This window comes from Neolamprologus brichardi, chromosome 19 (assembly GCF_056152115.1).
Source record: "Neolamprologus brichardi isolate AB-2024 chromosome 19, ASM5615211v1, whole genome shotgun sequence".
Taxonomy (NCBI): Eukaryota; Metazoa; Chordata; class Actinopteri; order Cichliformes; family Cichlidae; genus Neolamprologus; species Neolamprologus brichardi.
Window position 1 is genome coordinate 6,575,339 of NC_142122.1, and position 20,266 is coordinate 6,595,604.

At 40.1% G+C, this 20,266-nt stretch overlaps 1 protein-coding gene across 1 annotated transcript; it reads right to left on the reverse strand.

Moving 5' to 3' along the window:
- Positions 1-1,246: 1,246 nt before the first annotated feature.
- Positions 1,247-19,599, reverse strand: wdr43 (WD repeat domain 43). Its single transcript, XM_006799380.3, has 18 exons — positions 19,354-19,599; positions 18,304-18,438; positions 17,990-18,111; positions 15,907-16,027; positions 15,576-15,694; positions 15,362-15,464; positions 15,006-15,070; positions 13,292-13,451; positions 11,078-11,164; positions 10,800-10,925; positions 9,105-9,251; positions 8,750-8,836; positions 8,342-8,373; positions 7,678-7,741; positions 7,096-7,209; positions 5,227-5,296; positions 2,549-2,607; positions 1,247-2,285 (listed from the first exon to the last, which is right to left on the reverse strand). The coding sequence occupies exons 1-18, from the start codon at positions 19,558-19,560 to the stop codon at positions 2,151-2,153; spliced, it is 1,953 nt and encodes a 650-aa protein (XP_006799443.3). The 5' UTR covers positions 19,561-19,599; the 3' UTR covers positions 1,247-2,150.
- Between the last annotated feature and the right edge of the window lie 667 nt (positions 19,600-20,266).

Genomic DNA, 20,266 nt, shown 5'->3' on the forward strand with positions numbered 1-20,266 from the left:
TAGGGTACACCCTGGACAGTCCACCAGCCTGTTGCACGGCCAAATCATTTATACTTTGTGACCATAAATAAAGGCATATCAACTTTCTCCAGTAAGTTTCTCATTACGTGGAAAAGCTTGAACTCCGCTGTCTATAATTGTGGTTTGCATTGTCAGACCTTGTTCTGCAGCATCTGTGAGCTACACATGAAACAGTTCTCAACCTGCTGCAGGTTCTGGAGTCACCCTCCAGTTCACAGTAGATCTCTCCACAACAGAAGAAACACCGTCACCAGCTGTAGGCCGGTGGTGTAGCTGAACTCTGTTGCACGGCAGGGTAAGAGCCTTTGGGGATTTCTACGATAGTGACATAATCAGGATACCAGTAGCGAAACAAAGGAGGAGGGGTTACTAGGTAATTAGTTGTGGGTGAGATTTTAAAATCAGGGCACAGGAATTTTCCAGTGGGAATTAAAATCTATCATGTACCATAGCTTTTAATGATGTAGGTTTGTAGTGATGGTATCACGTGTGATAGTTACTCTCACTCAGGTAAACCTTTCTCAGTTGATTCATGATCCAGGCCTTTTTTTCTTTTTCTTTTGAAGCACTTTATTGGCTATCAAAATGAATTGCTTTGCCTTGTTTCTGCAGTCTGTCATGTTTCTATTTATTCAATGTGTAGCTCTTCATTTACTTTCTGGTCCTCTTAAAAAAACAAAAAAAACCAAAACAAAACTGTCTATAACCCTGGCCTAACACATACTTGTGAATTCTTCTTTAAACTGGGAGAGTAAGCATGTACTGATGGTTTAAGTCTTTTCTGTAGCTGCTCCAGTTTGTGCGCCCCGGGCTATTTGCTGCTCGTCATTCCTTCACTTTCTTCCCACTTTCAAATAAATGTCAAACAAATGCCTTAAAAGGCAAAAATAAATTATGTTGTATTCAATAAGACTTGAAACTAGCGACTGAGACCGTAAACCCATCAGAAAATTTTTACTTGGGTCATAAATCAAGTGAGCTGTAGGACCGTTTTCTCTTAGACTTTTATAGAATCAGACAATTTTCTGCAACCAGAGCTGCTGCCCCCCTCTAGGCTGGCCATTAGAAAAAATAAATAAATAAATAAATTCAAGTTTAAGGCACTTCCATATTTGCTTCATTTTACAGAAATAGAGGCTACATCAATCTTTTCTTAATGAGTGTCTATAAAAGATACCCATCTCAACTCTGAAGCCGCCTACATTTCTAAAATATGTCCATGACCCTGGAAACCACAAGCCACTTTGAAAACCCATTTATTCACCCACTCGAGCAAAGTTCACAATTTCTTGTCCTCTGTTGCCCCTGTGACTATGGGTGGTAGGCAGTGGACATAAAGACGTGTCCTGATATTAAACACAAAAAGAACACATTTAAAAACGATAAGGCTGCAAATCTGAAACAAATCTGAAGGCGGTAAAAAAACAAAAAATGAAAAAGAAAAAATAAACAGCATTTAGGAGACTTTACAGGAGTTCATTTAATCCCAAGGTTTTCTGGGGGTGGCTGTAGAGGGAAGAGCTCATACAAACACTTCACTGTACATACAGATTTACATTGCGGGGGACATGATGTATGGTCCTGCCTGGCAATCCCACCTCTGGTATTCTGCACAAACACAGACCCCGGGATGGGGGGGGGGGGGCTACATCCAAACTTCACTCCTGCTCTGTGTTTGCATTTCTGCAGGTGTTTCAAATAGCCTACAGAGTTGAGTTAAAATAAACCGATCGCACAGTGCTGTAAATGAAAAGCTGAACATACATACTTATACCATTTTAACATTATCACATCAAATTTGGAATGCAGATTCAAGAACGTAGGCCAACTAAACACAACCAAATTAGCCTGGCAGTCAATGCAAACACATCGGGGTGTAAAGTCGGAAGTGCAGATGGACGAAATCAGTCGAGGAACTTTCAGTTTTTAGAGACAAGCTCGACATTTCCAAACCCACCGCTGAACCGAGCTGCAGCGAGGCAGGGGGGCCATCTGGCCTCGTTTCAATGTGTCCCTTGATTCTGCAAAATTGCATTCTATTCCAATAATAAAATCAAATGCATGAAAATAAAATGAAAGTATATGTAACTCTTTCAGGTCCGTTTTATGTTTGATTGGTGTTTGTGTTCTCATTCTTCTTCACTCTCATTTTCATGCTCCATATCCTCCTCGCCGTTTGCTTTGGATTCTGTTCTGCTGTCGGGATCCTCGTCTTCCGATTCCTCCTGGTTGTCTTCCGTCATTGCCTCATCTTCCTCCCAGTGCTGAGAAGGACACAAATTTAAGACTTCAGCTTAACTCAGAAATGGACAGCCTGACAGCATGAGGGGTACTAATCTACTTGTTTTCCTTCCCAGGACCAGTGTTGCCCAATATCTGCAAAGCTTCTACAAAGTCATAGATGGCACTGGCTGATATTTGTTTTCTGTATCTCATCAAATTTACACTGCCTTAATGTGCAAAAATAGCACGAGGAAGAGCTGGAAAAAACAGTTCATTAAGAATGTAAATTTCTAGTCTAACTTACATCAGAGTCTTCATCGGGAAGACCTTCGTCACCAGAGGCCTCGTCTTCATCAGATGACTCTGGAAAGCGCAGGCAAAGGAAAACAAATCAATCAGCTGACAAAGCCAAACAAGTTTTTATTCCACACAAACACAAACCTTCCACAAAGGTAATAAAGAAAGGAAGGAAGGAAAGAAGGAAGCAAGTGTTTCATGCTTCAGTTCTTTACATTTCATACTGAGTGAAGGAAGGTATTTGCATTTCAACACTACAGCAGGGCCATTTAGTTGTGACAACAATATGAACTTTATGATGCAGGAGTGTTGGAGGTCATTATGATTTGATGGTTCTATCTGTCCCATTATATCAGCCAGCCACTGTCTGCTGCCTGCACACTGACCAGCCAGACTTGGTTACAGACCTCGCTAAACACTCTGCTGCTATATGTCATAACTGTAAATATGCTTACATGCTGTCCAACAGTAAAACCAGGCAGGAGTAATCACCGTGAATATATGGGACACTGCGAGGGCGACATCATAAAGAGGGTTGCTGCCTCATTTTAAAAAAACAAAAATCGATGCTTTTTAAAGCCTCGGTAAGTAAAAATTACAACAGCACAATGTCAACATGGTTACATCAAGTTATATTCAGGATTTTATAAAATAAGCCATTAAATGCTTTTAGAGTATATAAGTGTTCAACAGCGCAAGACACAGCATCTGACACTCTCCTGCAATTCACAATGCGAGATGCTGCACAGTTACGCAGCAAAGTCTGCATTATTGAAGAATTTGATAAATGGTTTCAAATACCTTTGTTTAGCCGTCCATCAAAGGGTTCTCAAATGTAGCTTGATATCTGTGTGTGTTTCTTTGTGTTAGACTAGTCGGTTCGTCTTTTTTTCCTCCCTCATTTTTTTTTCCCAACTAAGAAATTAGCCAGGAACATCCCTATTGGGCAGCATACCTTACTTTATCCTCCTATTTGACTCAATTACCATATTTTAAAAGATAAAAAAGATAAACGTTTCATGAACTGAAATTAGCAACTCAGACCATAAACTGATCAGAAAAGATATCACTGAGGTCAGATTAAGTAAGATAAAGTTCAAGAGCCATTGTCCCCAGCTGCCCAGAACAAAGGGTTAAGGCAATTCAGTACTGCAGCATTTTTTTTTAGCTTCATCCATCTTTTATGTACAGTCTAAAAGGGCAAGTAGTGAGAGAAGCTGGTCAGTTCTTCGGTAATGACGCCGGCTGACATTAAAGAAAGCTCCATTTTACAAACCATGTAAAGAAAAGTGGACACAAATTGAAGTGCACGTACATCCTTGTAAGATGCTCTTAGCCAGCAGTCTCCAACCCCCGTGAGTCGTTTGGTACCGGGCCGCGAGAGTTGAGGCTCAGGTGTGAAATGTATGGTTTTCAGGGTTTTTAGCGTTATTTTGTTATCGTTTTTATAGTTAACTCTGTTTTCCTGGGTCTTTTCACGTGTGTTATGAATAAATCTTTTTTTTTTTCTGTACCGGTACTAGCTTTATTTTGTTGTATTTATCCGGGACACCTTAAAAACCGGTCCGTGAAAATATTGTCAGGCATAAACCAGTCTGTGGCGCAAAAAAGCTTGGGGACCGCTGCTCTTAGCCATTCTGTGAGCGTGTGTTTGGAGCCAGGGATAAAAAGTTGTTTTTTTAAAGAGTTTTGCCACTTGTGAAAATGCAGATTTTATGTAACAAAATGACAAATACAATTTTCTAACTGGCAGTGTTAGCTGCATCGTGCCCGGGACTAATCAATGTTTAATTAATGTTACTCATACAACCAACAATTAACACAATTAGGTAGCAGAGAGATGGCTTAATCATTCCTGTTTCTAGTCTGGCAGTTTAAAGCTTCCTGTCAGATTCCCAAGTTGGACCCATAATAAGCTCAGAGCACAGCGTCATTCCTGACACTGAGAACAAAGTTCTGCTTCCTGTTCAGCAGCTTCTTTTATGAACTTTTTTTTTTTTTTATTTGTTCAATGAACCTTCACATCCTGGACCACTGACGAGGATATTGGAACTCAAGGCGCAGGTTAATTATTTCATGAAAGCCAATTTTCTATGTGGCTCAATAAAGCGTTTTATACAGTACGGTAATGAGAAATGAGAGTGAACAGAGCGGGGCCTTGTTGTTCGCTCAAAGGGGAGGATCTGAACACTGCCGGTCAGGTTGCCAGGCAACAGGAGTCATGTTTCCGTGCAATGCATTGCCAAGAGTGGCTGCATGATGGCCAACGCTGTTTTCATAAATCTTAACCGATTCAGCGCAGTCTTCAGCCAGAGTCCCAGATGAGTTGAGGTGAAATGACAAGATAATGAATGCCAGTCAAAATAATGAGAAGACAATAGTGTAGCAGTGCGGAGACTTAAGCAGGGCATCGATGTGACCTGTTGCACTCCATCACCTTCAAGAAGTCAATCCAGTCAATCACCCATTGAAAATGTACAAGAGATAGAGTACAGGCTGAAAAAAACGATGATTATTTCAATACAGTCAGCTACCACACCCTCTGCTCGATGGACTGCATTATTCACAGGTAACAATGATCTGCATGAAATCTGAAGGAACTGCTGCCACAAGAGAGGTAAGTTTGAGAGAAGAAAGGTGGGATTGGGGAGTTCAGTGAAACTAAACAGAAGAACAAACACTCACCGTCTTCATAGACCAGCTTAGCTGTGTGGTCAACATCTGAAACCACGTTGCTGCTGTCACTTGTCGCCATCTAGTGGTGAAAGGGAAAACAGTTTTAGATACAGCACAGGACTCTTTTTTTTTTTTTCCAACTCAACGTTGAAAACATGACTATAAAAATACACGGTTGAAACATGTTTTCTTGTTCTACCTGCAAGCAAAATGTTTTTTCACTTAAACAGTTTTCAATATCACATACTTATACAGCATTACTATGTGTGCACAGTTTGTAATTACAACTAGACAAAAAAAGGAGGGGGGGGGATTTTATTGGTTTTACTAAAGAAACAAAACTAAAAGAACCAAACACATCCAGCGCCCGAAACCTACAAACTAAACTCAAATCAGTGTGTGCACATGTTTTTGCCACATTGGGATTTATACGCTTCCATTTCAGCTCATAAAGAAACCGCCATAATGAGCAAGCGTCATCTTATTACTAAAAGTGTACACTGCCAGAGTGCTCATTATATACTTTCAGGAGCTATTATGGATACAAATAGCATAAACTGTTCTGGTGTATCCAAGATCAGACTGCTTGGCTGTGTCTGAGAGAAATGTCACACTGCTACGGATATATTTATCTCAACTATATGCAACCTATTCTTATACTACCTTACAGTTGGCTGATTATTTACTACAGTGTGAAAAATAGCCTTATAGGATGCGATTTTTTCATATCTGCATAAAATTGTACATCTATAGTGTGACATCTGTTTGTTACAGTGTAGTTACACCACTGTCTAATTTGTCTGCTTTCTTATCTTGTTTGGGTAATTTAAGTTCCGGGATTTGTGGTTTACATTTAAGGCTGCTGTGGCAAAATAATTTCCCCTGAGGGATAAATAGAGCGTCTTTCTGGATCAAACGCTGAACAATACAAAGCCGAGTTCAGTTTTACAAAACTGATCACCTGGAGCTCTCAAAGCAGTCACCAAATGTTTAGAAACAACATTCAAACTTTTCTGCCTGCGTCTTCACAGCTCCCAGGTGTGTACGAGCAGAAGTGGGGAGAAGACAATGACGTGCGTTCTTTGTGTGATAAAGAAAGCTCCTGTGAAGTCAGACTGTAGTCCCTCAAACACTGAATTGAATGATGCGTCGCATTCCTAATGTATGTATAAGGAAAGACCCTTTGTTTTGGACAGCCTAGTCTCCATTTTATCATGTCATTTTTGTTACTACAGTTACATGTTTCCAATGTTTAAAGCTTCTTTACAAATCTACACACAGACTTCTGGAGGTGATTTTAAACAAATGTTGTGCAGCTACTCAATAATAGGTTGAAACATAACACAATCATTCTGCATACATCAGCACATTTGTTATTTATACACAGCCTATTTAAAGAAGTCTTTCCCTCAAGGAGTAAGCTGTAATATTTACTAGTAAAATGGATCTTCATTACATACACATTACTGGAAGAACATAATGTAAAACTGACATTGCCTACAGGAGCATAACTGCAGTAAAGGGAAAAAACACTCCATTCAAACTTTCCTCTCTAAATCTAAACAGAAAAGCATTAGGCTTTTATTGTTTTGACACAATTCACTATATTCATCCTTTACTTGTCCTCAAATGCAAACCATGCCTCTATCTCACACCGGATCCTGGATTTGATGTATTTCACACTTAAACATCAAACAAGAGTGAGCGGGGAGGACATTCTGCATTTTAAGGGTGCCGCTAAACACAGCAGCTTTGTGAGGGAAGCCATCTAAGTCGCCCCTGACACATGACTCACCCCTCTAACACTCAAAATCCAGTCATTTGAAAATACTTAAAGCTAATGATACTGTGCACAACACTGCATATGTTGGCACTTACCTGTGTCATTAGGAGATAAAGCTTCCCTTGCAGCTTTGTTAGCTTGTGGAACATCTTCACTCTGCTCTCGATCATGTGATAAAGGGCTCCCAGCTGGGTAACAAGGTCTGGCAGCTGTTGGATACACAGATAGATCAGCTGAAGGTAAAAACATTTCAGCAGACAACAAGAAAGCACCCAAAGTGGCTTCTGCCAAAGCTTTGTCTCCTCTGCTAACCATTCCTTTCAGGTGATATTTACATGAAGCAAGCCAGGCTCCAGCTTACATTTAAAATTATAATGACATTCCAGCTGTTTTGTGGAAGCAGAAGGGTCAACAAAAAGCTAGTTTTCCTCTCGTTTAGAGTGCTATGAACAGCAGGTTAGAAAGCTGAATATCAATCAAAGCACCTCCTGCTTGTGAGGATATTTTTAGTCAGAGCCACACTGATGGTCAGACACCACGAGTCTACATCCCAATATGCATTCATTAAATATGAATGGCTGCTTTCTGGCCTTATGCATCAATAAGCGCTGTTGGCGTGTGTCACTACACAAAGGACAGCGCAGGAATTAAAGCGAGTGCAGGCAGAGTGAACTCACCGATGCTAGGTATGATGTGTGGTGCATAAGTACAGCCTTGAGCCACCGTACCATTAAGACTGCCCTGTAAGAAAGAACAAATGTATATGCTGTCAAGCAAAGGGAGCAGACCAGCTTCATACTACTACTCATTCATACTTCATAGCAGTTCTTCCACAAGCTCTGTGGGATACTAAGGTTTCACTTGGATATTTTGTTCAGCAGGATAATCTACAAATATTTTTGAAGTATAAATGTAAAGTGCCAGTGTTATGCTATAATCAAAATACTTCAACCTCCATATAACTCTCCCAACAGCTTTCCATAGTTTCATTTAGCTGTTTGATAGCAAACACCTTTAATGTATTATGCCTTAACATTAAAATTCACATGGGAGGAATTTACTTGTGCATTCTGTGTATTGTAGCACAAAAGCAAAAATGTCTTAAGCTTGTGTTGATCATCTAATGAAACATTTAATGAGACCAACACAGTTCCAGAATGTTAGCTCACTTCTTAGTTTTGGCCTCATTCTTGCAGCACTCACTATGATGCCATATGCCAGAGGCACGCAGAATAAAAAGCAGCGGTACAAATAACTGCATCAGTGACTAATGTCTGATGTGGACAAACACTGAACTCGAGCTAATTAAATGCCGAGCTGATCCGTCAAGCTTTCACTTACGTGAACGGGTGCCCTTGGAGCCTCTTCGTGAGCTGCAGAGGAGATACGGGGTTTATTAAAAACTCCAGTTAACATGAGTTCACTTACAAATCCTGACAACAGGACAAAACATAGATGCAGGTTAATGTAGCTTTGTAGTAGGAATGGGAAGTTCAAGACTCTTAGCTCTTAGATTCTACAGCACAAAGATAAAAAAACAAAACAAAAACGGAGAGCCAAAAACTTCTAATATGCCACACAGGTTGTGCAACATTTGTCTAGTTTTTGTATTTTGATGTGGAGCCTAATATGAACTACCAGGTGCTGATAAAAATGTTAAAAAGTTGATGAAAGCTGAAAAATCCTGACCATCCCATCCCTTCACAGGAACACAAGTTGTTGCTTTTTGACCATAAAGGGGACACTTACTTCTTCCACTAATGGTAGAACTGCAGAGAGGGGTAACCGAGCCACTGTCTTCTTTATTACCATCTCTTTGCGAGTCAGGAAAACTTTCTTTAGGAGCAAAGCGGGGAAAAGAAGTTTGCACAGAACAAGTTAATGTAAAACCCAAGACGTGCCACAAGAACTGGCTCCATTTATTTTCACCTCGCATTACTGTGGAAAGTTGATCAAAGTCAGCACTTTCACAGATGGTTTTTCAAAGATTTTTTTGAAAGATGTTTTGGGGATTGATATTGAATTTTTTTCACCGGAATCAACTGAGATTGTTTTCAACCTCAAAGTTTTAAGCCTTTGCTCAGACTATGTAAGGAGAACTTACGTTCAGGATGCTAGCGTCATTGCTCTCCAGGCCCTGCACCAGCAGTACTGCAAAATTGTCTGTCTGTAACGAAGCCGTCCCTTTAGATGCTCCTTTCTCAGAGACTGTAGACAGATCAATTTCACCAAGTCGCTCTGCTATTGACATCTGCAGAGGAGCAGAGTTATCTTTTAGCCAGGGGGGTTTGCAAACTTCAAAACAGAGTTTAGTACCAAAACTACATCAAAAACAGAAACATCTATAACACTTAAAATACCACATATGCATAAATTTTAGTAAGTGTGATTAATCTTAGAGAGTTTCTGAACCTTTCGAATGAATGAACAATGTCGAATGAGGACGCAGAACTTTAAGAAAAAACAAAGAAACCCTCTACTGCAGAATGATAAATGATCAGATTTTTGAGTGGGTTGGATGAGGATGTATGCGCTTTCACTGTACCAATGTCCTTCTCATAATAAATCACCTGTTAACATATGGGCTCAAATTGTGGTCATAAATATTTTGTACTTGTGAATCAGGATTTGTATGTGTAAAAAGAATTTGTGTGTGCGTAAAAAAAGATTTGTGTGTGGACTTACCCAAAAAATACGTGTGAAACGTTGTTTCAAGTACAAATTTTGACACTATTTTTCTTCCATTCATTTGATTGGCCAATGTCATGTCAATCACAAATTTAACAATCCAATCAGAGAACAGATGGGTTCGGCTATTGGAGGGGTGCTTTATGGAGCTTCAGGTCCTGAGGGAATAAATGCCCTTTTACATGCCAGCCCAGCGTTTTCCTTCATCACCACGAAGGAAAACAGTCTGTGGTGGTCGGAGTTTTTGTTTTTATTGAACATTTAAAGATTAAAAAAAAAAAAAAAACCTCCCACAAACTCTTGTAGAGGACATAAAGTCAGAGAAACGACAAGGAGCAGGTGCATGTAGTACAGGTGGAGCTGCCGCAAAAACCCACAGAGCTCAGCAGCCAGCGCAACAAATTCTGGATCCTTGGCTTTTAGTTAGCATTAGCAGCACATGCTGCGTCCGATGTGAAAGTACCTTTATGCTGCGCACTGTGACTCACAGCAATGCTCCCGGGTCAGCCCTGACTTTGTGTTAAACTAATCCTAAAGTAATAATGGTATTTCTAACCACTGATATACCACAACTTTATCCTTTCAACAGCTACTGAAAGTTAGGGGACCTAGCTGCTATCGGATATTTATACAGAGATCCTCCAGCTTCAAACTGTGTTACCCTTCAAGGACCTGCAGTTCAAAAAAGCGCCCCTCCGACAGCCAAACCCATCTGTTCTCTGATTGGATAATTAAATTTCTGATTGACATGACATTGACCAATCAGCTGAAAGGAAGAAAAACAGGGTCAAAATTTGTACTTGTGACTCTAAACTTGAGAGCAGTTTCACACGTATTTTTTGGCTAAGTCCACACATAAATCTTTTTTACGCCCACACAAATTCTTTTTACACATATACAAGTACAAAACTGATTTACAAGTACAAAATATTTATGACCACAATTTGAGCCCATATTAACAGCCTCTCTTGACTGATTAGTGTGTGACTAATCACTGAGCCAACAATGTGGTGGAGACATTTATGCTCATTTAGTCGTTTTGGGGACGAAGCCAAAAAGCTGTCAGAATCAGAGAGACTGACAGATGCACTCATCCGGAGTCTGAGCCTACCTCTTTGGTGTCTGTGTCTTTTTTCCTCTTCTCTGATCCCTGTGAGGTTCCTTTAAGTGGGGCTTTGTGACCAGGAAGTCCTGGGACCAGCACTTTGCTCTTGGCATTCACAATTGGAGTTTTCACCTGGAAGAAGCAATTTCATAATTTTTTTTTTTACCCTCCACTCCTGTGGCTCGAACTGTTGGGAGTTTATCTAGAGTGCACATGGACTGGCAAATAACCTGTCCAGACCAGTCTTCTCGACATAGTGAAGAAAATGAAGACTTGATTGTTACCTTGGAGACTGTGGTTTCCATGGAAAGGGACAAAGTGGTCTGAACATCCCGGGCCAAACACACATGTCTCTCTGCTGTGTTGATCTCCTGCACAAATGAGAGGAAAGAAGGTTGACAGGTAAGTGTGACCAATCCTGATGAATATTACACACAAAAACAACGCTGTATTATTTATCAGCTGTACACTGTCAGGCGCTCATCACCTCCAAGTCCTTTTTTCAGACATGAGATATGCAGTAATCTGTTAAAGCGACAGTGGTCTGTCATTCATATGTTATCTCCTAATTAACAAAATGTGCCAGTGTATGAGGTACATGCTACGGGCAGCATTATCAGCCGAAAGGACTTCTAAACAAAGATAAAAGGCAATTACTTGGATTGTATTAAATCATTTGAACATCACATTTTAGAATGAAATGATAACCAGAGACAAGTGTGCACCAGCCTATAATTACATCAACTGGTGATAGCAGCACATGAAATATTAATGAATAACTTATGGGCTTCGTGTCATGAACAAAAATAAACAATTCTAACCAATAAATCATTTTTTTTTTTAAATGAGAGAACACTGATCATCCAGCTTAATGTTCCCATAACTAATACTTCCATTGGACCCTAGAGCCGGACGAGATGTGGCTTGCTGCCTTATTGCAAAGTTTACTCCAGCTGTTTGGCCGGCCTTTTTAACAGAACGCAGCCACGCAGATGTTCTCTTTGAAGATGACGGCGTTTGTAATTTGAGCTCACTACTTAAGAATTAACATTCTCTATTTGTAGAAAGACGCAATGTAATTATGTTTGGAGAGAATCAACCAACGGCAAAGGATAAAAGTAGTTCTAAAAGACACAAAAAATGGTAATAAGAAAAGCAACTATAAAATTATGGCAATAAAAAGCTCTCTACTGTGCTCCTAAAGAAATTCACCCGGTGAGTGCTCAGCCTGATGCAGCTTCCTCAGAGAGAACAGTTGGATGTAAACACCCAAATATTTGATAAAGGATGAAGAGGTGAAAATCGTGTTATGTAAAGTGTGGATTTTGTGGCCTCTGCAGATTTTAAGGGCACAATGACATATTTAGTCTTAGGGCTATTCAGCATAAGTTTCTTTCATTTAACCTCCTCGTCGTTGGACAAATGTGTAGTAAATGTTAAAATGAACCAAATCAGCCCTAGCAGTCTCCTGTTGATGGACAAAGTCCAAATCTGTTTCCACAGGTGCTCTGTTCTTGTGCTGCCAAAGAATTATTGACCAACCCTGTAAGGCTAATGATGCCATGCTTTTCTTCTTCTGAAAGTAATCCTGGAGATTGTCTGACCAATCTTGAGACTACAGCTTTAGTGGGTATAGACACCAAGCTTGACCTGCCCATGTCCCTCACATACACTTTATGAAAGTGAAGGACCAAACTGGGAATTAATGAAATGCATCACAGTGCAAATTAGAAACACAGCTGTCAAAATCTAATGGTATTTGTAGAGGTTATTGGTCTTAATGGCCCTATTCAAAACAAGCACCCTTTTTAGTGTTAAAGAAACTTTGTTGCAGAGACACTAGGCAGGTACTGACATGTGTGTTAATTCTAGTACATGTATTCATACTGATTGAGTCTTTAAAGTAATATTTTAATATAGTTTAATGGGGCCCAATAAGAATGCTACCATGACTTTTGTTCAAGTGATCAGGGTGCTCATTAAAACATGCAGCTCGTATCAGGTTACTGGTAGCCCACGCATGACTGGGGTGTTAATGTGAGCATGAATTCCACTTCAGATGTTTTGCCAGTTTCTGTATAGTGATTTACGTGTTTGCCTAATAAACGAGAGATCCCCAACTTGATCCTTAGAGGAGACACAAATCTCTTTGGGGCTGTGTCAGGAAGGGCATCCAGTGTAGATTTAAAAAAAGAAAAAAAAGAAAAAGCAATCTGCCAAACCAAATATGACCCCTTGTGAATAAGCTAGCAGCCAAAAGTATCTTTTATTAATTATACTGTACAAGATGATATACCAGGACATCAACTTACGTCATTAAATTTCCCAGATTAAATAAAGACTGTAAATTAGTTGAAATTCTTCCTGTATAAGAGGAAAGAACTGTCCTATTGGCTATTAAAACAAACAAACAAAACACACACAAAAAGAAAACACATGACTGTCCAGGTTACTTATTATATAACATTGTGTATTTCGGTTTCCTTCAGAAGACTCACCACTTTCTCCATTACTGGCTGTAGGTGGCTGCCGTACGCCAGCATCACAGTTCGAGTATCCGCTCCAAGCACCGCTGCTAGCAGTGGGATTGGCATCGGGGACTCCTTTGTGTCTGACATCTGCACCGTACATGATGGTGACAAGGGCTTCTTACAGGGTCTGAGGGGACAAACCAACCATTAGCATAGACAGCATACAAAACATGTACATGTACTTGGTGGTATTTAATATATACAAACTGAAATCCATGTGACATACATTTTAAATTTTGTAGTACTGCAATTAGATTTTTTTGTGAACTCTCCCGACTCATTGAGGGGTGCCAATGACCAACCAATCAGTGGCGTGCTGTCTGACGACGTCACATTTTAGTACCTGCTCAGGTCACTTGGAACCCTGGCCGAGCCGGTACTATTTTAGTACAAGGTACAGGTATTATGACCTAATGGAAAACCCTGAAAACCTTGGCGAGTAGGTACTAATGGAAAAGGGGCTCCTCAGCTACAAATGCACCAATTTTCAGGGCTCTAGACTAATTTTTCAAAAGGATGGCACTGGTGCCACAAAGTCTAGATAAAGTGGAACAGCAGTCTGTTTTCTATTGAAAGGGCCATTTAGGCAGTCTGGCTTGCTTGTTGTAGGATCTCTTTTAGAAGTGGTCCTTTTGAGGGACCTTGAAAAACTGCAGGGTGGAGATTGACGCTGACGGGTGTAATTGAACAATTACCAACAGAAGTTACACAAAGTCCTCTGTGAGCCAGTCTTCTCTCAAACATCATAACCAATGACTTGGACAACAACAAGCTGCAAGAAAGCAACCGGCTTTTGGAGGGTTACTTGGACACTTAATGTTGAGATTACAGTAAACCCATTCATTGTTGTTCTCGTTTTAGTGAACAATAAAAGCTCTTGTAAAACTGACACCTTGTGGGTCTGGTGGATCCTTGATAGATCCTTGAAAGTAAAAGTCAAGTTCATCCACCACGGAGTGACTAACTGCTTTTTTGATGATATTAGCAGAAAGGGGGCCCGAGACAATGTGAGCTCTTCTATGATGGCCTGAAGGAAAAACTGAACAAATGTATGTATTGTATCGTTTAAGAATTTCTGATCAGAAACATTTAAAACACATCTTTCTAAAGAGTAGAATTTAATGTTTTTATGCTTAAATTTTGCTTGGCAGCTCTCCATTTTGCACTATTTGTGCAGTGCAACTCATTCTTCTCTTTATTGCTCTCAGCCAAGGACACTCTGCTACCTGCTCGTGTCAAAACACACATTTATTTATTTATTTTTCATGCTGCCCTTCCGTTTCACCCTGTTCTCTCTTGCTTCCTCTGCATCATTTTACTTTTGGCTGTCTCACTTTTACTAGCTTTTTAATCTCAGTGCTAGTGTTAATGCTCATGCAAATGTTGGTCTTATTACGCTGCAGTCAGTCCATACTTTCCTGCCGACCCATGGCTCTACTGCAGTCTATGGTTTGATAAATGCAGTCAGGATTTTTTTTTTAACCTGTCCATTTTGCATTTGTATAAGATCAAAGATTGTAGGAAGCCACTTGGATGTAATAAACAATGTTATAAACATGAAAAGTGCAACACAGCCTTTAAGCTCTTGAGCAGAAGATGAATGCTTATTGCTGATATATTTCATCCCATTACCTTGCACTGCCACACATTGTCTTGTATAAAACTAGTTTTAGAAACCTACCCATTTAAAAAGTGCTCAAAGAGGTGCAACTGCCCATCCTTACACACCACTGCCAGCCTCACTGCCTGTAAAGCACACAAAAAAGCCCAAAATGTTCACACACGAGAACTATCATGAAGAAATATTTAAGAACAAAAGTTCTAACAGAATCTCAGTACAGAAGACACATTTTAGCAAATGCTTTGAATCATTAAATTCTAAGCGTTTTCCAAAATAAATGTATGAATATTTTCTCATTGAGAAGAACATTATCAACACATCATTATTAGTCTACGACTCTGTTTCAAGTTATTATCATTTACCCCGTTAAAGACCGACTGCAAGTAATTTAACATACAGGAGCAGTAATGCATTACCTCTTCCTTGCTGTTGGATGTAACGAGGTCAATGTGCTGCGGCTCATCCGTCAGTGTGAAGGACACCACTGAGTTCTTGTCTTTTCCATCTTCTCGTACTTGCCTTCAGTAAGATAGCTTTGTATTAAGTCATGCAAATCTGACTGCGGTGCATTTTCATACATGCACTTAATTACACAACATCAAGCGTACTAAAAATCAACTCTGCACTTACCATACACTGAGCAGTCGATCATGGGCAGCACCTGACAGAAAGTAGAGGCCATTGCTGTCAGGGGGTCGTGTAGTGGCAAAGCGCAGGGTCGTCACAGCCGTGGAGTGGCCTGTGAATTTCTGCAAGGAAAAAACAAACACAAAAAACAGCTGAGTTCAGGTCAAATAAAGCACTATTATAACACTATAGTACAATACTGACTCTTCTGGAGTATGACTAACATATCTGCATTAAAACCAAGTTTATTAGGTGACTTATGTCTAATAATAATAATAATAATAATAATAATAATAATAATAATAATAATAAAAGAATCTGGAATTTAGCTCACCCTGTAAACTTCCTTGGTGTCCAAGTCCCACATCTTTATTATGTGTCCAGCTGACAGCAGCAGTTTACCATCAGGGCTCACACACAAACTGGTCACCGCTGCACGATCTGCCTTCCACTTACTGTGAGAGACGATGACAATTTTAGGTTCACTACTAGCTTTTCCCATAAAACAACTTAACCGGGGCAGGCTGCCATGATATATTAACATCTACCCACACACATCTAGTGGCTCATTTTGGCACTCCCCCCTCCATTTCTTAGACTTTTTGTTTTGTAGCTGTCCTCATTCAGCTGCTTCTCCAGAGAGAATCTTGTCCTGCAGTCATACATATTTCAAGTCCTGTATTTAGGACTACATCTTCTAGTTCTCAATCCACTCTGGAGAGCCACTGTGAGCAAGGCCACTGACCAGAACCTGCATGAGGCAGAGTACTGTCATGTGAGAGTAAGTGAAGCTCGCTGAAGAGAAGAACAAGACCAACTGCAGTCCAAGGCAGTGAAGCTCGAGCTCATCTGCAGGGTGAAAGACTCATTGGAAAGGCAGCTGACTACATCTCCTAAGTTTAAGTTTTTTTCATGCTTTCTTTTTGATGTCATAGAAACCACATTAAAGCACTTTCCTCTCTTCTTTCCTCGTGATCAGCTTTAAATATCAACAAATTTTAAAAACAGCAAGAAAAAAAACAACAATACTTTTTTCTTATCCCTTAAACCACAAACTGCTTTAGTGAGCACAGAGTGAAAAACCATTTAAGTCTGAATCAAATTGAAGTCTTTTTAAGGTTAGCAAAGATCGATGTGGAAAGCTGGACCTGAATGGCACCTTCACCACTTTGACAACCTTCAGACAGCTGGCCACACAACGACCAAAGTAGAACTCGTTTGGTTGATGCAAGCAGTTAAACGAAATGCTCCACTAACTGCACCAACAAAAAGAAGATAATGACTTGTGAAGTGTGATGTGTGAGAAACACCTTTCTGCTTTCCATCACTGCATTATTCTTTCTCCTACTGAAGTGATGAACCTAAAAAGTTTATGGCCAGCAGCATACTATTTACTGGTGCTCTCTCCTAATAACAGCAAGAAACAAACACTCTCCAACCCACTTTGTGCACCTCGAATGGGCTTTACTGAGCATCAAGTGAAGATTCATGGTGGCATTAGTGCTCATGATTGTTGCTGCTGACTGTGCCTGTGTAGCTAATATATCTGTCACCAGACAAGAGGCTTTCATGATGAAATATAGTGATAGTAAATGTCTGATGGTATAACGTTCAATGATGCTGGTGTATTTTAGGCCTTGGTGGGTCTGTGAAAGACAAGCCTGCTTAAGCTGGAACCACATTCTTACTTTTCTCACCACCAGCGTTGTTTCTACAGGTAAAAAACAAGAAAACAATGTCCTTTCGGAAACAGTGCAATTTTAAGAGGTAATATTACAATATACGCTCTATGTGAAGGATAGTTTAGTGTCAAAAATATAAACAGTTTAAGAAGGACATGATTTATACCCAGAATGCGACATCCTTTTTGAAAAACAGATTTTCAGGTGTGAACTCTTCAAGTGTTTCTCACAAACAAACTTGCAATGTCACATAGATGTATTTAGAACTTCTCTTAACATTCAAGTGTTTACAGATTTATTTTTATGCTTCTAAAGTACTGTCTTGTTTAAATATAGGAAGAACTTCAAGTCCAAATGTGTTAAAGAAGCCTGTGACAGTGAGCATGACACCGTCCACCACCGTGTTGGACTGTTCTTTTCTAACAGTTCTGGCTGCACAAAGACAAATTTTGACAAATACATTACTAGATAACATTGTGTGACTTTAAAGGGATATCTATTAAACAATGTAAAACAGGTTTTTACAAAACAATGGCAACTAATTGTATTATAGCTGAAAAAACTGTGTTGCAGCATGAAGAAATAAAGAGAGCCTAAATAGCAAACATCAGAAGTAATTTTTAGGCTAACAAACCAGTTCTTAACCAGTTATCATTACAGGAAATGTATTGATCAGTGATTAGTCATTTGTTCTTAGTTTATACAAACTATCCCAAGGAGAAAGTAGTTACTGACCTTCTTGTCTTGCCAGTCTGCAAGTCCCACTCTACAATGTTTGTGTCATCTGAACCACTGTATAATAAGCTTTCTTCAGGGTGCCACTGGACACAGTTCACTCCTCCACTGTGGGCTCCATCCTGGCACACATAATTGCACAGTTAGCAACTGTAAACAACTAGTCCTATTATATTTGAAAAAAGTGAGTGTAATGCTAAAAAAATATTAACTCTGACAAAAGACATAATACAAAGAAAAACATAACATTTTTCATCCTGCATAAGGTTGCAAAGAAGCGATTCTTTGCAAAGCATGTAAGGTCCCAAACTTACCAGGGTGCAATGCAATGCTCCCTTTGCTGTACTATAGATGAGCACAGTTCCAGCTGCTGTGCCCATTGCCAACAGGTCTGCCTTCTCCTCCACCTGCACCGCCTCCGATTTCCTCTTCTTCCTCTGAGGCCCCTCCTGACACAAAGCACATTTAAGTTGATGACATTATACATAATGTAAAGCAATTAGAATTAATAGCATTTTTTTCAGGTCCTGAGTATCAAGTCAATACTAACATATAATCAAAGCCAGGAATCTGTATGGGGACTGAAAACAGGACCAGTGCATCACTGAATACTGCTGCATTAGTACCTAGTACTAGGATTGCACATATTAAACCAATTTTACGGCAGCACAGTGACTGCTAAAAGAATAACTGCAACCGATTTCTCGTCTTAATGACATTTAAAAGAATCATAAAACTGAATCCGAGAACAGAAAACTAGTTTTCTAGTCTCAGTTATCATCTGTGGATTTAAAACTGCAGTACTTCGATTTCAGCGCCCAATTTATGTTTACTTTGGCCTCGTAACAAACCTTTAACAAACTACCCCTCCATAAACTGAGGTACAGCTAGCAGACCCTGCTTCTAGAAGTGTCATGGTGGCACACGCCGCTGAAGCTCCGCTGAGCTGATGCTAACTTCAATAAGTCGTTAATTCACAATAATAACCATTTAAAAACAAAGAAAAACATCTCTTTTAGTTAAAGTCGCCACTTTCAGAGTTTTTTAGACTAACTTCGCCATAATATATGAATTTAAGACATGTTCGTTATTTGCTTGGACCACCATGTGGGACTAACATGTGCGTTCTTCGCAGCTGTGGAAAACTAGCGAGCTGCTAACGTGGCTCCGCCGCTAACCACGTCTGTCAGCTCCGTAAAGCATTTCAAACGGCAAACGTCAGGGCCTTCCCCGCTGAGTAAAAACTTCACTCTTTGAAAAGTAACATTTCTCTTGATTTAACAACTGCTCCTTTATACCACGTTGTCAAATGCAGCTTTATTCGGGCCTCGCTAGCTGCTGACGCTAACAACAGCCTCACGTACCTTGACTGTCCGGCATGGTCCCCAGGCTATGCACGTACAGGTGGCACTCAGATGAGCTGAAGGCACGTATTCCTGGTGAAGTGTTTTACTATCTGTGTTCCAAATTCGAAGCCTGCCATCCTGGGCACACAGCGCCAAGAACTGTCGTGATTTAGGTGAAAAAACGCAGGGTAGCTGCAGCGAAGAACTGCCACCGTCGGCCGCCATTTCTGAAGCGCTACTTGCGTCTGCGTGCGTGCGTGCGCCGTGGTGTACACAACCCACGTGTGGCCCTCTGAGCACATGCGCACTTGGTCCCAGCACCTCCCACTCGCTTCGTATTATGTTCTTCTTTGGGTTTTCCCGGCAGCAGGCAACATTTCAGGTTGCCTTACTGCCTCCTAGTCGTCAATAACTAACTGTTCACACTTTATGATTTCTTACAGTGCGGCAATTAGCCCGAAAAAACACTTCTCAACAGCCGAGTCTCCACAGTCAAGTAGACCTTTAACCCTGTTCTTATCGACCTGATCTTTGCAGCTAACCACTGCTCTGTTCAACAGTCCTTTCTCTTGCCAAATATCAGTGCAAGAGCCAGCAATAGTCAGGATCTATCCGCTAGAATTCCTTGCTGTTTCGTGTCGGTTTCCTGTTTCCTCTTACTACTCTTTATTTTGTATTTCATGTGTCTTAGTGGTACTAATCAAGTATTTTTTCGATTTCGTGCGTATAACCCTCATGTGAATACTAAAAAATGTTCTACATGCCACCCACCTCAAGAACAACATATTTTTATATAAAATGATCAAAGATAAAACAGAAATAACCCAAACCTTGGTAAAAATAAATAATAATAATTAGTGTAGAGAACACTGAGAGATTCATACCTACAACCAATTTGGAATCGTTAATTAACCCGTGTTTGTAGGAAGAA